The 16,735-nt window shown below is 37.9% G+C and overlaps 1 protein-coding gene across 7 annotated transcripts in view; it reads left to right on the forward strand.

Annotated features, from left to right (window-relative positions):
* Positions 1 to 16,454, forward strand: part of LOC117419777 (plasma membrane calcium-transporting ATPase 1-like) — a 74,390-nt gene extending 57,936 nt beyond the window's left edge. For 5 of the 7 annotated variants that reach the window (XM_058986279.1, XM_058986281.1, XM_058986278.1 and 2 more), the window contains 10 exons: positions 1,849 to 2,028; positions 2,126 to 2,213; positions 5,589 to 5,695; positions 6,084 to 6,275; positions 7,188 to 7,401; positions 10,122 to 10,333; positions 10,444 to 10,551; positions 12,043 to 12,225; positions 12,891 to 12,977; positions 15,871 to 16,454. In XM_058986279.1, the coding sequence (XP_058842262.1) occupies positions 1,849 to 2,028; positions 2,126 to 2,213; positions 5,589 to 5,695; positions 6,084 to 6,275; positions 7,188 to 7,401; positions 10,122 to 10,333; positions 10,444 to 10,551; positions 12,043 to 12,225; positions 12,891 to 12,977; positions 15,871 to 16,200 (1,701 nt within the window). In that variant the 3' untranslated portion in view covers positions 16,201 to 16,454. Of the gene's footprint in view, positions 1 to 1,848; positions 2,029 to 2,125; positions 2,214 to 5,588; positions 5,696 to 6,083; positions 6,276 to 7,187; positions 7,402 to 10,121; positions 10,334 to 10,443; positions 10,552 to 12,042; positions 12,226 to 12,890; positions 13,075 to 15,870 lie in introns of all 7 variants that reach the window. The other 2 variants (XM_058986284.1, XM_058986283.1) reach the window with 2 other exon arrangements.
* Positions 16,455 to 16,735: the final 281 nt, after the last annotated feature.

Consider the following 16,735-nt stretch of genomic DNA (forward strand, 5'->3'; position numbering starts at 1 on the left):
AGAGGCCTAAAAGCCACAGTGTCTCGCACCCACTGTGAAATGTGGTGAAGGATCGGTGATGATCTGGGGGTGCTTCAGCAAGGCTGGAATTGGGCAGCTTTGGCATGAATCAAGCCAAGTACAAGGTTGTCCTGGAAGAAAACTTGCTTCCTTCTGCTCTGACAATGTTCCCCAACTCTGAGGATTGGTTTTTCCAGCAGGACAATGCTCCATGCCACACAGCCAGGTCAATCAAGGTGTGGATGGAGGACCACCAGATCAAGACCCTGTCATGGCCAGCCCATTCTCCAGACCTGAACCCCATTGAAAACCTCTGGAATGTGATCAAGAGGAAGATGGATGGTCACAAGCCATCAAACAAAGCCAAGCTGCTTGAATTTTTGCGCCAGGAGTGGCATAAAGTCACCCTACATCAATGTGAAAGACTGGTGGAGAGCATGCCAAGATGCATGAAAGCTGTGCTTGAAAATCAGGGTTATTCCCCCAAATATTGATTTCTAAACTCTTCCTAAGTTAAAACATTAGTATTGTGTTCAAAAATGAATATGAACTTATTTTCTTTGCATTATTCAAGGTCTGACAACACTGCATCTTTTTTGTTATTTTGATCAATTGTCATTTTCTGCAAATATATATATATATATATATATATATATATATATATATATATATATATATATATATATTTATTATTATAATGTATGTTATATTTTGTTTGTGGGAATGCTAATGCAGTTACTGAACATGTTACCAATCGCAAGGATTATGATTTCCCAGTGTTATGTTCATATGGCTAGTCTACGGGGAGAATATGTCATTGAGGTCATATGTGATGTCAAGTGTGACAGGAAACATACACATAAGAGTGCAGAGTTAAGGTTGCGTGGCTACCTTAACTTGCAATTTCCTAACCTTTTGGACTTTTGCAATGAAACCTTAACATTACTTTGTTTTTGCCATTTGTGTTTGTGTGTATATGGTAACTCAGTGTTCAGTGTGCACAGTAAATCCAAGATAGGATTTTGTGCATAAAATCTTTTAATAGTTTAAAAAAAAAATTTGTTTTTGTTCTGTTTCAAATATCTTTCTTAGATTAAAACTGATTGATTTAATAAAATCCATTTAGATTTGTTTTATGTTTAAATATAAAAATACATTTGACTGCCCTAAGATTTAGTTATCTCCCTTGTTGGCAATCTGTACTTTTGATATTAATGTCTGTATATGCATCAAGAGGATTTGACGGACACTAAATACTCTTTCTGTTTGGATTTCTCTGCCATATAGATGACGAGCTAGTAGTATGAGCGCCATTGTATCTTTTAATAGGATCTGCAAATTTCTTTAATAGAATTTCTACTTGCGGCTGCTGTTTGGCTGTTTCAGGTTTCTGGTGAAAATTTGCCAATGTCGCAGCTCTGTGAAAGTTTTATGAAACCTATTTTTTTTATTTAAGGTGCTTCCGATTCGCTTTTATAAAACGGGCCCCAGGTGTCTGCGGATTAGGAAAACACGCTGAAAACATTGGTGTCTCATGAGATAATCTCAAAGGATGCCTGCTTGGCAAATTAGCGACTCCTCCTTTTTAAAGTAGTTTTAGGACCGATAGGCTTTCAAGGGCCATCATTTGCAGCTCTGCGGGTTGCCAGTTGCCCAGCTCTGCTCTACACCATTCTCTGCATAATTGGGGTAATTTGCAACAGTGGTAGTAAAGATTAATATGGCATTGGTTATCCCTCCTTGTCTTTTTGGCAACATTATTGAAATATATAAATTTAATCATTTCAACTTTCATTTCCACTTTCAAAATGCAACAGTCTTTTTAAAAATGTAAACTGTCCTGACCAGGTTCCAGATGCAATCAAGAAGTGCCAGCGTGCTGGTATCACAGTTCGCATGGTTACAGGGGACAACATAAACACAGCCCGTGCTATTGCCATAAAGTGTGGAATTCTACTACCAGGAGATGATTTCTTGTGCATAGAGGGTAAAGAGTTTAACAGGCGGATCCGCAATGAAAAAGGAGAGGTAAGTTCTTTTTTCAGAATCTTTTCAGTAGCATTTTTTTACTCATTTTATTCTTATTTTGGTATTAATTATTTGGTTTATTTTGCTTTCTTTCTAGATTGAGCAGGAGCGCATAGATAAGATCTGGCCTAAGCTTCGAGTACTTGCAAGATCCTCCCCTACTGATAAGCACACACTAGTAAAAGGTACATTGAACACTTTTAGTAGAACTCCCATTTCAGATATTATTTGAGAAGATGCAACCTTATTTTTGCAGGTGTTATTAATAAATGTTTATATATATATATATATATATATATATATATATATATATATATATATATACACACACACACAGTGCCTTGTATAAGTATTCAACCCCCTTGGACATTTCCATGTTTTGTAGTGTTACAACCTGGAATTAAAATGGATTTAATTAGGATTTTTTGTCACTGATCTACATAAAATAGTCCATAAGTGGGGAAAAAAAATCTACATATTATTTTTCAAAATTATTTACAAATAAAAAACTGAAAAGTCTTGATTGCATAAGTATTCACCCCCTTTGCTGTGACACCCCTAAATAAGCTCTGGTGCAACCAATTGCCTTCAGAAGTCACATAATTAGTTGAATGGAGTCCACCTGTGAGCAATTAAAGTGTCAGATGATCTCAGATTAAAAACACCTGTTTCTGGAAGGCCCCAGAGTTTGTTAGAGAGCATATCTAAACAAACAGCATCATGAAGACCAAGGAGCTATCAAAACAAGTCCGGGATAAAGATCTGGAGAAGCACCAATCCCAAACTTTGAACATCCCCCGGAGCACCGTTTAAATCCATTATTAAAAAATGGAAAGAATGTGGCACAACCGCGACTCTGCCTAGAGAAGGCTGTCCACCAAAACTCAGTGACCAGGAAAGGAGGGCATTAGTCAGAGAGGCAACCAAGAGGCCAATGGTAACTCTGAAGGAGCTGGAGAGATCCACAGCTGAGATGGGAGAAACCATCCATGAGACAACTATAACCCGGATGCTCCACAAAGCTGCGCTTTATGGAAGAGTGGCGAGAAGAAAGCCATTGCTGAAAAAAACCCATATCAAATCCAGTTTGGATTTTGCCAAAAGGCACGTGGGAGACACAGCAAACGTGGAAAAAGGTTCTCTGGTCTGATGAGACCAAAATTGAACTTTTTGGACTTAGTGCAAAACGCTATGTGTGGCGCAAAGCCAACACTGCTCATCACCCTGAGAACACCATCCCCACGGTGAAGCATGGTGGTGGCAGCATCATGTTATGGGGATGCTTTTCATCGGCAGGGACTGGGAAACTGGTCAGGATTGAGGGCAAGATGGATGGAGCCAAATACAGGGAAATTCTAGTGGAAAACCTGTTTCAGTCTGCAAGAGACCTGGGACTGAGGTGGAGGTTCACCTTCCAGCAGGACAATGACCCTAAGCACACAGCCAAAGCTACACTGGAGTGGTTTAAAAACAAGAACCTGAATCCGATTGAGAATCTGTGGCAAGACTTGAAAATTGCTGTTCACCAACGGTCCCCATCCAACTTGACAGAGCTTGAGCAATTTTGTGAAGAAGAATGGGAAAGAAATGGGAAAGAAAAATTGCAGGATCCAGATGTGCAAAGCTGGTAGAGACTTACCCAAAAAGACTCACAGCTGTAATTGCTGCCAAAGGTGCTTCCACCAAGTATTGACTCAGGGGGGTGAATACTTATGCAACCAACAAATGTCTTTTTTTTTTTTTGTTTAATTAACTTTTGTGTTCTTGGTCTGTATTTTGGCTTCAATTGAAAACATGGTTTATAGGCTGCTTACTTAATGCACTGCATTGTGCATACTTAAGATTAATTTACTTGAGTCTATTCCAAGTTCTGTGCTATACAGACGTGCTCAAATTTGTTGGTACCCCTCCACAAAAAACGAAGAATGCACAATTTTCTCAAAAAAAAAAAAAAAGTACAAAAGTAATTGGCATCCACCATTGTGTATTCCATATTTAATAGAAATCACACTTTGCTTTTGATTTTTTATTCAACATAATATTGTAAATAATAAAACAAATGAAAATGGCATGGACAAAAATGATGGGACCGCTAACCTAATATTTTGTTGCACAACCTTTAGAGGCAATCACTGCAATCAAACGTTTTCTGTAGCTCTCAATGAGACTTCTGCACCTGTTAACAGGTAGTTTGGCCCACTCTTCCTGAGCAAACTGCTCCAGCTGTCTCAGGTTTGATGGGTGCCTTCTCCAGACTGCAAGTTTCAGCTCTTTCCATAGATGTTTGATAGGATTCAGATCAGGACTCATAGAAGACCACTTCAGAATAGTCCAATGTTTTGTTCTTATCCATTCTTGGGTGCTTTTAGCTGTGTGTTTTGGGTCATTATCCTGTTGGAGGACCCATGACCTGCGACTGAGACAGAGCTTTCTGACACTGGGCAGTACGTTTCGCTCCAGAATGCCATTATAGTCTTGAGATTTCATTGTGCCCTGCACAGATTCAAGGCACCCTGTGCCAGGCGCAGCAAAGCAGCCTCAAAACATAACCGAGCCTCCTCCATGTTTCACTGTAGGTATGGTGTTCTTTTCTTTGAAAGCTTCATTTTTTCGTCTGTGAACATAGAGCTGATGTGACTTGCCAAAAAGCTCCAGTTTTGACTCATCTGTCCAAAGGACATTCTCCCAGAAGGATTGTGGCTTGTCAATATGCATTTTAGCAAATTCCAGTCTGGCTTTTTTATGTTTTTCTTTCAAAAGTGGAGTCCTCCTGGGTCTTCTTCCATGGAGCCCACTTTCACTCAAAAAGCGACGGATGGTGCGATCAGAAACTGACGTACCTTCACCTTGGAGTTCAGCTTGTATCTCTTTGGCAGTTATCCTTGGTTCTTTTTCTACCATTTGCACTATCCTTCTGTTCAATCTGGGGTCGATTTTCCTCTTGCGGCCACGCCCAGGGAGGTTGGCTACAGTTCCATGGACCTTAAACTTCTTAGTAATATTTGCAACTATTGTCACAGGAACATCAAGCTGCTTGGAGATGGTCTTGTAGCCTTTACCTTTACCATGCTTGTATTTTATTTTCTTTCTGATCTCCTCAGACAACTCTCTCCTTTGCTTTCTCTGGTCCATGTTCAGTGTGGTGCACACAATGATACCAAACAGCACAGTGACTACTTTTCTCCATTTAAATAGGCTGAATGACTGATTACAAGATTGGAGACATGTGTGATACTAATTAAAGAAACTAATTAGTTTGAAATATCACTATAATCCAATTATTTATTATCTTTTTTAAGGGGTACCAACAAATGTGTCCAGGCCATTTTTGAATATCTTTGTAGAATAAGCAATAATTCATCTCTTTTCACAGCTTCTTTGCTTTATTCTATGACATACCAAAGGCATGCAAGTATACATGATAAAATAGCTTTTAATTTCATCACTTTTCAGGAGGAATGAAGCATTATTTCAATGAGCTGTAAGGGTAACAACAAATTTGAGCATGTCTAAGTGTTTTTATAAGTTAATGACTAAAATGTGCATTTTAAATCCTGCAGGTATTATTGACAGCACAATAGTAGAACAAAGGCAGGTTGTTGCGGTAACTGGAGACGGTACCAATGATGGACCTGCCCTAAAGAAAGCAGATGTTGGGTTTGCTATGGTATGTTTATACTGTGTTCAGTGAAGTCTTTAAATAACCAATGTGTTTCATCCATGAAAATGCAGTAGCCCCACAAGGTTTAAAAAAAAAAAAAAAAAAAAAAAAAAACTTTTCCGAAACGCCCTGATATAATTTATTTATTTATTTATTTATTTATTTTATCAATTTGCATTTGTCTACCTGCATTACCTTGTGGAATTATTTTATTCCACATCTTGAACATTTGCATTTCCAAATTAGCTTCTGCTGGTGATGAGAACATTTCAAGGTATGGGTTAATTTGAGATGCTGCATTACTTGGATAGTTTTTGGCAGTATCTGCAGTGTTAATTGCCGTAACTCCCTGATATTTGCTGTTAAATGTAATATTGTGTCTTTCATTTTCAAGGGAATTGCTGGCACTGATGTAGCTAAAGAAGCCTCTGATATCATCCTTACGGATGATAACTTCTCCAGCATTGTTAAGGCAGTGATGTGGGGCAGGAATGTGTATGACAGCATCTCCAAGTTCCTTCAGTTCCAGCTTACTGTCAATATTGTAGCTGTAATTGTCGCTTTCACGGGGGCCTGCATTACTCAGGTAAATGTTATCTTGTGTAGTCAGCTATGGAAGCTGAGAATACAAAGTGTGTAGAGAACTTGGTATATATTTACATTCAGAGGCCATGCTAGGTCACATACTTTCTTTATCTATTACATTTATGAGAATATCAACTAGCTGTAACATGGCTTTACAGCTGAGACTTCATTTGTAACAGCATGAAGATTCTAGGACCTGCTTGTTGAAATGGTCTTACAGGTCACGTTTTTTGTTTTTTTAGCACATTTTTAACTGAACTAGCTTTAAAACATGATTTTAAAATGTTACTGATTTTAGATGTCTTGACATATTTTCTACTTTGCATATTTATAGGAGTCTATATTTGCACATGCACTTTTGATATGTGTGCAAGTGATTTGTCATGATTAGCAAAAAGTAAATAAGAGTCTGGCTTAGATTTTACATGTCAGATTGTGAGTCATACTTTCCAGTGTTTCTTATGACAAAGTTGTTTGTTTCTTTTTTCAAAGAACTAAATGATGCCCACACAAACCACTAAAAATTTTTTTAAAATTAAATATGACTCCCAGACACAATCCCTGTCTTGCCATCAGTTGAAAGCAATTCATCTTCAGTCTGTGGTTATCTTTCAATTCTGGTATATGAAAAATCCACATGGCTATTCTTTCATAAATATAATGTCTGTACATTATTTAAAAACTTTTCTGCCGCATTTTATACAAACAAGAATGATGATGACAGCTTTGATTTGAATGTTGAGCATATAATGGTATTTGAGTTTTGCTGAGAATTGAGTGTTTTCTTGTACTTAAAACAAAACAATTACAAAATGTATTTGATTTTGTCACCCTATGCCATCTTTTAAAAGTGAAAATCTTGTCCATAGATAGTAAGACTTCTTATTTCTGCTACTGTTCAAATTATTCTCAGGACTCTCCGTTGAAAGCAGTGCAGATGTTGTGGGTAAATCTTATTATGGACACATTTGCCTCTCTGGCATTGGCCACTGAACCACCCACTGAGTCCCTGCTCCTGAGAAAACCCTACGGCAGAAACAAACCCCTGATCTCTCGCACCATGATGAAAAACATTCTGGGGCACGGCGTTTATCAGTTGACTGTTATTTTTACTCTCTTATTTGCCGGTAAGACTGCTTTTATTTCACTCCCAGACAATCCAAAGTAATTTTAGGTTTTTATCACCCTGACTGACTGATTCCACTATGTAACACAATTTTTGTTCCTGGGTAGTAAGTGTTATTTCCTAATTGCTTATGCCTCAAAAGTATAGAAAATGGCTATTATTCCCCACAAACTTTGCTTTTGTGACCAGACAGTGATATTTTGAAATTTACCTATTTCCAATGAGAAAACAGGCGAATTTGTGTCTTTTCGTTCACATAAAGTCAGAAAAAAACAACATATGAATCCAAATTAACATGTATTTATACTAAAGTAATACAAAAATGACAACAAAAGATTTAGAAGTGAGTAGTTTTTCGAGATTTACGATTATACTGTAAATCACTTTCACGAATCAGCCCCCATCATGTTCTCGTTATACTGTCCTTGGTAGCGGCGTTCAAAGTCCAGTATAACCTGGTGGAAGCGCTCGCCTTGCTACTCCGAGTACGCTCCCATGTTCTCCTTGAACTTATCAAGATGAGCATCAAGGATATGGACTTTGAGGGACATCCTACAGCCCATTGTGCCGTAGTTCTTCACCAGAGTCTCAACCAGCTCCACATAGTTTTCGGGCTTGTGATTGCCCAGGAAGCCCCGAACCACTGCGACAAAGCTGTTCCAAGCCGCTTTCTCCTTACTAGTGAGCTTCTTGGGGAATTCATTGCACTCCAGGATCTTCTTTATCTGTGGTCCGACGAAGCCACCGGCTTTGACCTTTGCCTCAGACAGCTTAGGGAAGAAGTCTTGAAGGTACTTGAAGGCTGCCGACTCCTTATCTAGAGCTCTGACAAATTGTTTCATAAGGCCCAATTTGATCTGCAGTGGTGGCATCAGCACCTTCCGGGGGTCCACCAGTGGCTCCCACTTGACGTTGTTCCTCCCCACAGAGAACTCGGTCCGCTGTGGCCAGTCCCGCCTGTGGTAGTGCGCCTTGGTGTCCCTGCTGTCCCAAAGGCAAAGATAGCAGGGAAACTTAGTAAAACCGCCTTGGAGACCCATCAGGAATGCCACCATTTTGAAGTCTCCTATGACCTCCCAGCCGTACTCATCATACTTCAAGGCGTCCAGCAAGGTCTTGATGCTGTTGTAATCCTCTTTGAGGTGCACCGAGTGAGCCAGGGGAAGAGACGGGTACTTGTTACCATTATGGAGCAGCACGGCTTTGAGGCTCCTGGATGAGCTGTCAATAAGAGGCGCCACTCATTCTGGTTACAGGCAATTCCGATTGCCTTGAACAGACTGGTCACATTGTGGCAGAAGCAGAGCCCATCTTGACGGGTGAAGAAGCTGGAAAAAGGTTGGTGACGCTTCCTCTGATCTGCGACTTGCACACTTTCATCCAACAAGTTCCACTGCTTGAGCCTAGATGTCAAAAGCTCGGCATTGGACTTGGCGAGACCAAGATCTCTAATCAAGTCGTTGAGGTCTTTTTGGTTGGGGTAGTATGGGTTTCTCTCCTCAGCTCCACCTCTGAAATTGTCATCTGGATCTACAACGTCTTCCTCGCTCTCTGACTTGCTGCTCTCTTCTAAAGACGGCTGCTGTCTCTCCGGAGGAGTGGGTACGGGGAGCTCATGGCAGTGTGGCACCGGGGCGATGGATGAAGGAAGGTCCGGATATGTGATAGCAGGTGCATTCTTGCCAGTCCGACGTTTGGAAGGGTCCACCATGCAGAAGTAGCAGTGGTCAGTGGGTTCCCGCCAAATTCTTGGGATAGCGAACTTCATGGCTCTCTCTTCCCCTCTGTACCATCCTACAAAAATACTTTTATTTCACCCATGACTAATGTGTAAGAGATTCTCGCAACATTTTTCATATATGATATATTTTTTCAATAACATTGAACATTGTAAAACATTTTAAAATTAAAAATTTTTACAATTTTAAAAATTAACAAATTTTATAACATAAAATTCCGAGCAACAATTGTCCATCTTACCTTCCAGAGTTTTTTTGCAGTGCTTGCAGGTGAAATGAGGTGCCCAGGGTTTGTCTTGATCCCCGACAAGCATGCCGAAATATGCCTTGTAGGCCTCACACATCTTAGCAGATGCTTCCACAGAGTACTTTTTCACTCTTGTCTTGATAAATTGGCTGCAGACATAGCAAAATGTGTCTGTCGGATGCTTGCAGCTTCTTGATGCCGTCTCAGAGAAATGCAGATATGTATCCACTTAGGCAGCTGAAACTAAACTGAACTGGTGGGCTTAAGGCCCCTGTATTTATACTACTATTTATATAACTGGAAAGTTCTAGAAGTTACTCCAAGTTTACTCGGCACTGAATCTATCTGGAATGTTCTGGAAAATAGGTAAATTTCAAAATATTACTGTCCTGGTCTCAAAAGCAAAGTTTGTGGGGAATAATAGCCATTTTCTATACTTTTGAGGCATAAGTAATTAGGAAATAACACTTACTACCCAGGAACCAAAAAAAAAATTGTTACACAGTGTTCTCGGTGCCTGCATAATACTGTTTGCTTCCTTTGCCATTGTTTAAAATACATTCATGTTTAATTAAGCATATGTAACATTGTATCATAAAAATTCAGACAAGATACATCTAACTTTAGACCTTTTGTATGTGATAGACTTGTATTATACAAGTAGACTTGATAGTATAGAATCACAGAATGACCCTGTAAAGACAATAAAGTTACATTTGGTGGTACTATTTCTAGGTGAGAAGATTTTTGACATTGACAGTGGGAGGAATGCACCACTCCATGCCCCTCCATCAGAGCACTACACTATAGTCTTTAACACGTTTGTCATGATGCAGCTATTCAATGAAATTAATGCCCGCAAGATTCATGGAGAAAGGAATGTCTTTGAGGGCATCTTCAACAACCTAATCTTCTGCAGCATTGTGTTTGGAACATTTGTTATACAAGTGAGTATACAAATGATATATTCATTGTTGTAGTCATTTATTCTACTATACAAATGTACATTATTATGTGAAATGAAAGGTTGTTAATTTACAATTGATTTTACTTTCAGATTATTATTGTCCAGTTTGGTGGAAAACCCTTTAGCTGTATAGGGCTTGGTATTGAGCACTGGTTGTGGTGTGTGTTCCTGGGAATTGGAGCACTTCTTTGGGGCCAGGTAAATCCTGCTTTCTTAACATTTATCACATTTTTAGATGTAAAATAAGGATTACATGAAATAGTTGGACCAATTTGGATTCTGTTTTTGTGAGTATTATCATCGTGTTCTCTCTGGACTCAGTGTCAGGAACATTTCTGAGTAATATTTATATAATTGCCTTATTTCATACAATAGGTGTTAGATGAATATAACAACCAGCTAATTACTGGCATTCATAGCATGCTAGAGTGTTGATTAAATGGCAGTACATTCCAGCTACACTAGGCAGGATTTGAACCAGAGAGCAAGTACCAATATTTCATTGCTTTTTATTACTGACTCCTGTTGCCAGTTGCACTGAAGAGACTTCTGTCATTTCTGAGTCCCTTTTATCCTTTAATGGAAAATGTATGTGTCAGTTCAGCAGTGAATAAAGGTGATGTCATTTTTAAGTTATCTATAATGCAGATAATGGTGTTACATAACAGTGTTTGTATAAAACTTGATACTAGATGACACAATTGTTTTCCAGCCCCAGAGCGTGGATACATAATTAATGCTTGCTACTCTGCTTGGCACGCTTAGTCTTTTTTCTTTCTTCTTTACATTCAGACCAAAGTATGATAGTACAAAACAAATTGTGTAGTTTTTATATTTTTCTAAAATTATGCATTTTATTTATTTATTTAATTATTTTGTAATCCTTTTAACCTTTTAAAGTGTATCAGTTTTACTTGGTGCAGTTTAACATCAGTAATTTACTATGAATGACTTGAAAGGAATGCATTAAGTAAATAAAATAAATCCTAAGTAATGTTCACTTTGGAAGCAATTGACCAATATTTATGCAGATTTATAATGATTTAGATTTTGCAAACTTACAATGATATGCCATTTTTTTTTTGCCTGATAAGGTTTAGCTGGTCTAGCTGTTTAAACAGATAAGTGGTGCAAAACAAATGTATTTAATGTAGGAAGGAAGCATTTTAACAGTTGGGTAGATGTGTTGGATAGTATGGATTCCATAATCAAATAAAAACATAACCATACACAGTATGTCCCCTATCTCCTGCTTATATGGAAGCTTTACCTAATGTTGTAAGTGTTTGTTTAGCTTCCAAATGCAAACATATAACGTTTACCTGCTTTTAATTAAATATTACAGCCCCTAAAGTAATTTGGGGAAGATATTTTTAATTGCTTTAAGTGTACCACTAAAACTGTGTTTCCTGAAATATTATTCCAGGAGAATGCTTAATCAGGTTTAACGAGTTGTATTGATTGTCAAAATAGATATCTGGCAAATGCAGTGGTAGTGGTAGTAGTGAACATGTTTAATAAAAAGAAACAGTTAGGTATTTGATATGATTCCTAAGGTTTGTTTGTTTGTTTGTTTGTTTGTTTGTTTGTTTGTTTTTTGTTTTTTTGGAGAAAAAAAAAAATCGCTGATGGTATAACTGAATTAAGTGTTTTCAGAAAATTGAATGCTAATGTACTGGTTGATTTCAGCTGATTTCCTCCATTCCAACGAGCCGGTTGAAGTTCCTGAAGGAAGCAGGCCATGGCACTCAGAAGGATGATTATCCAGACGAGGAGCTGGAGGAGGACATGGAGGAGATTGACCATGGAGAGAGAGAGCTGCGGCGTGGACAGATTCTCTGGTTCCGAGGGCTCAACAGAATTCAGACCCAGGTACGTTTATCCTACATGCCCAGGTGTTCCTGGCCTCCACAACAGCAGTGACAGATTGAGTGGCTCCAGCAAATGCTCTTACACAATGCATCTACTATTTTACAGCTTCACTCTTAAACTGACTTTCTGCCATCTACTCTTCTCTATCTTGCTTTTCTGAACGCCTCTACTTTTTAACCCTGTATCGGTTTTAAAGTTCTGTCCAGGTATGTCAGGCAATCTTGTTAAGCATCCAGTTCGAATGACTTTGAGCTAGACAGAACCTGGCAGAATAAATTGCTCAGACACTTTTTATGAAGGAAATTAGCTGTCTTCAGCTTTTATGTTGAAATTTGTTGGGATGTGTTTCCAGTTTTATCCTAAAATGATTTATTACAGGTGCTGGTGTGAACGACTGTTTTAGATGTGCTTAATTATCAGGAAGTTCTAAAGATTAATGACAAGAAATTGAAAAGATTGGACAGTTAGGTCAGCCTAAGGTACTGCTGGGATAAAAAGAAACCAAACTATTGACTGACCTAAAAAAAAAAAAAAAAAAAAAAAAAAAAAAAAAAAGTGCCTTTCTTTCTTTTGCTCTTTTATGTATCATGGATGGAATGGGCCTTACCTTTCTCTTGTTCTGTCTCTCTTCTGAGCATGCTGTCACAATCTCTGATTCCTTACAGATGGATGTAGTGAGTGCTTTCCAGAGTGGAAGCTCCTTTCAGGGGACTCTAAGGCGGCAACCCTCCATCACCAGCCAGCATCATGATGTAACAAATATTTCTAGCCCTACACATGTAGTGTTTTCTTCTTCTTCTGCTGCTGCTGCTGCTGCTGCTACCACCACCACTGCTTCTACTGTGGGGTGTGAGTGCGTGTTTCTTAGTGCATGCAATTTAACATTTCCTGATCCACTCGCCTAACGTTTCTCATTCTTTCCTAATTTCTCTTTTTCAAAACAAACAAACAAAAATCATCTTTCATAAAGCTACATATATATTTTTACAAGGACACACTGAAGCCATAAAGTAGTTTATTTATTTTATTAATTAATTTTGTATGTAATTCTCAAAAGGACAATAGAGCTGTTGGAGCCATGCAAAAATTGCCTGTGGGCTTGTCTGCCTGCAGTTGCAGTGCCTTTTAGTTCCTAGTAAGTGGGGACATCCCCAGCTAGTTTCTGCAGAAACAGTGAGTGTAAAGGTTTTGAGTATATGCCCATGGTCACAGTAATCTCAACCTTTTTACAAACAGTAGGCTGCTACTTTCTGCGTCCACAAGTTTATTTCTTATTTCTTAGCACTTCCTATTGTGTCGGCGGGTTACAAAATCTTCAGCTTTTTTCTTTTACAAACAGAATTAAAGCAACAAAAGTGGGTTTTCTTATAAACTATAGCATCTGTTTACAGTTGATTCACAGGAAAGTGTCTTCAGAATTCAAGGTCTGTCATGCAGTGATAATCTACATTATCAGGAACTATCCACTACCATGTAGTTTTGTTGGATTTCCAGGGGACCGCTGTATCACATTGATACATTTGGCACCAGCACCAAATGTGGAAATGGCTACTTTTCTAATATATAAGCTGTTAGTCTTAACATTTTTATTAGTATTTATTAAATTTTTTCCCAGCTTCATGATTTCTAGTTTAGTCAAACCCCTCACACCCACACCCCCCAAAAAGGCCTGCCTAATCCAACTTTTATTGCATCCCTCACCAACATGGAAATATTTCTGAACTTCCCTTTACTGTAGTGTGTGTGTGTCTATTTCCTGTTTCATTTTAAGATAAAACTGTTCCTTTTTTATGTTATGGTTTTCTTGCAATTGTCAGATCAGGTGCAGATTTTGAATTTCTTAGACATCTCGAAGCACACATTTTAGACATAAGCATGTTCAAGGTATTGCATGTTCAAGGTATTACTATGTTTTAATTTTATTTTGGGTTGATTTTCTTATTTTTTTCCTCTTTGCTTTTCAAAAAGCAGCTTGAGTTTGCAAAAAAGAAATAGAAAAAAAGTTGGGTATAAAGTCTTTTCCTGCTGTAAAAAAAATTACTAAAATAAAACTGAAAGTGCTGATTTTAGAAGGTGGGCTTTGAGTTTTATCCCGATGCCCAAAGAAAATCTCAGTAAAAACTCTACTTCCTGGCTGTTACATGAAACACAAAAATGTTGCACCAAATACAGTTTTATGGAAGCTTGATTTGACCTAACAATGAAAGAAAAAACAGTAACTAATTTTAGTTTGTTATAAAAACACACACTGTACTGTAAAAAATTAATAATATTTTGTTTATTGTGACAGGCTTGTTGTCTTTTGAGCTGTTGTCTGGTTCTGTCCATCATGCGTCAGTAAAGTTGAACTTTAGCTTCAGTTGTCTGAAGTCTTTTTACGTTAACTCTAGTCACTCGACAGACTGGACCAACCTCACCTTTGTTGGTTGTGTCAGTTTGATGGTAGTTAAATGTTCATTTCAGCATGGAACAGGAGATCATAAGTTTAACTTGTCATAATGTTTACACTAGGTCAAAATTGTTCAATTTACAGTTTTAGCCATTTTCAACCAGTTTATTTGTTATATTACCTTTTTACAATTTCAGATTCTGCACCACTTTGTTGGGACTTTGTATGGTTTTAATCATCTCTGTGTATTAACTTTTGGACTTCTCTTTTCAGGACACTTGTTGGCTAAGGAGGTGCCTATCCATTTAACTCTTTACTTACTTTTACAAACATATTTATTTTTTCAGGTGCTGAATGACATTTAGCAATCAGGAGTCACTGTGGGTGCCTTGTAGAGCCTCAAGAAATCCCAAAAAGGGTGATTTTGTTTTGTAGATTTTAAGAAGTGTATGGTTTGCTTTTTGTGGTGGTGTAAAATACAATCAAGCACATTTGCAGCAAAAACAACATTTGTGATCTGCAGCAACACCCAAATTAATATTTTATGTCTGGTTTGACACTTTGAGAAATGCGTGTTATTAACTTAAATGCCTCAGGCATGTTCATATCATCTTGGATTCTGTGAAGATAACCATGGGCTATACTCAAAGGTTTACAACTATTAAGGTAGAAAAGGTTGTGATGCTCTGCATGAATTCAGTTTCTGGTGATCTGTGAGTTCATTGTGTTGTAAGCTTAGACTTGCCTGGCTTCTTAATTTTTGTTTTTCCCATCGTCGGTGACTGACCTAACCCCAAGCATGAGAAAGGAATAACCTTGTGCGTTAAACCATTATTTATTTTTGCATTTTGGGGAAAAGTATTGCTCAGAAGCCAAGTTTAACGTACAATACATCATTGGAAATAACTGAAGCTAGAATGTAAACATTTAGCTTTTATCTATGCACATCTGGTAAGTAAATTGATTTGTACTTTCAGACTTTAGTTACGTTACTTTACAGTACAAAGATATTCCCCATTTGTAATTAAGCTATTTTTCAACTAAGTGTTTTATCCAAGTTTTCACTGCATTCTGCACGATTCTGAAATTCACTTGTCTTGATATTTTGTGGATTCCAAACTCACCACAACCTAACCATAAAATATACCATTAATAACAGGTGCATTATTTTACTGTATTTGATAAATAGAGAGCATGCTGTTTTATTTATTTTTTTCTGTGAAATGCTGATTTAATTCTATCCCATCGTCACCCAGATCCGAGTAGTGAATGCATTCCGCAGTTCCCTGTATGAAGGTTTGGAGAAGCCAGAATCCCGAAACTCCATCCATAATTTCATGAACCAGCCTGAGTTCCGAATAGAAGATTCCGAGCCCCACATCCCTCTCATTGACGACACAGATGCAGAAGATGACGCTCCCACCAAGCGCAACTCCTCCTCCCCGCACAATTCCTCTCCACCACCCTCGCCCAACAAAAACAACAACGCCGTTGACAGCGGTATCCACCTCGCCCTTGACACAAGCAAGTCGGCTACCTCTTCATCCCCAGGAAGCCCCCTTCACAGCCTGGAGACTTCCCTCTGATTGGAGCACACACCTACTCGCACACACCAACCACATTTTTATATGCATAATAGATCTAGAGTGTGTTTTTAGAAGAAGAAAATGTGGGATGTGGGGTGTGAGGGGGGGTGGGGTTGGGGAGTAGTGTCCTTTTACACTGTATGATTAACAAGATGCACAGCTCACCAGACTGGAACAGAAGCAGACATTCATGAGAATGTAGAGTTCTTTCAATTTAGTTTAATTTATATATACACACATACATATATATATATATATATATATATATATATATATATATATATATATATATATATATATATATATATATATATATATATATATATATGTGTATATGTATGTGTGTGTGTGTATATATGTATGTGTGTGTGTGTGTGTGTATATATATATATATATATATATATATATATATATATATATATATATATATATATATATAAAATATAAAATATATATACACATACATATATATATATATATACACATTTGGTTTTGTTGTTATATCCCTCTTGAGGGGGAGGGGGAGTGAGCTTTC

The sequence above is a fragment of the Acipenser ruthenus genome, chromosome 14 (assembly GCF_902713425.1).
Source record: "Acipenser ruthenus chromosome 14, fAciRut3.2 maternal haplotype, whole genome shotgun sequence".
NCBI classification, from domain to species: Eukaryota; Metazoa; Chordata; class Actinopteri; order Acipenseriformes; family Acipenseridae; genus Acipenser; species Acipenser ruthenus.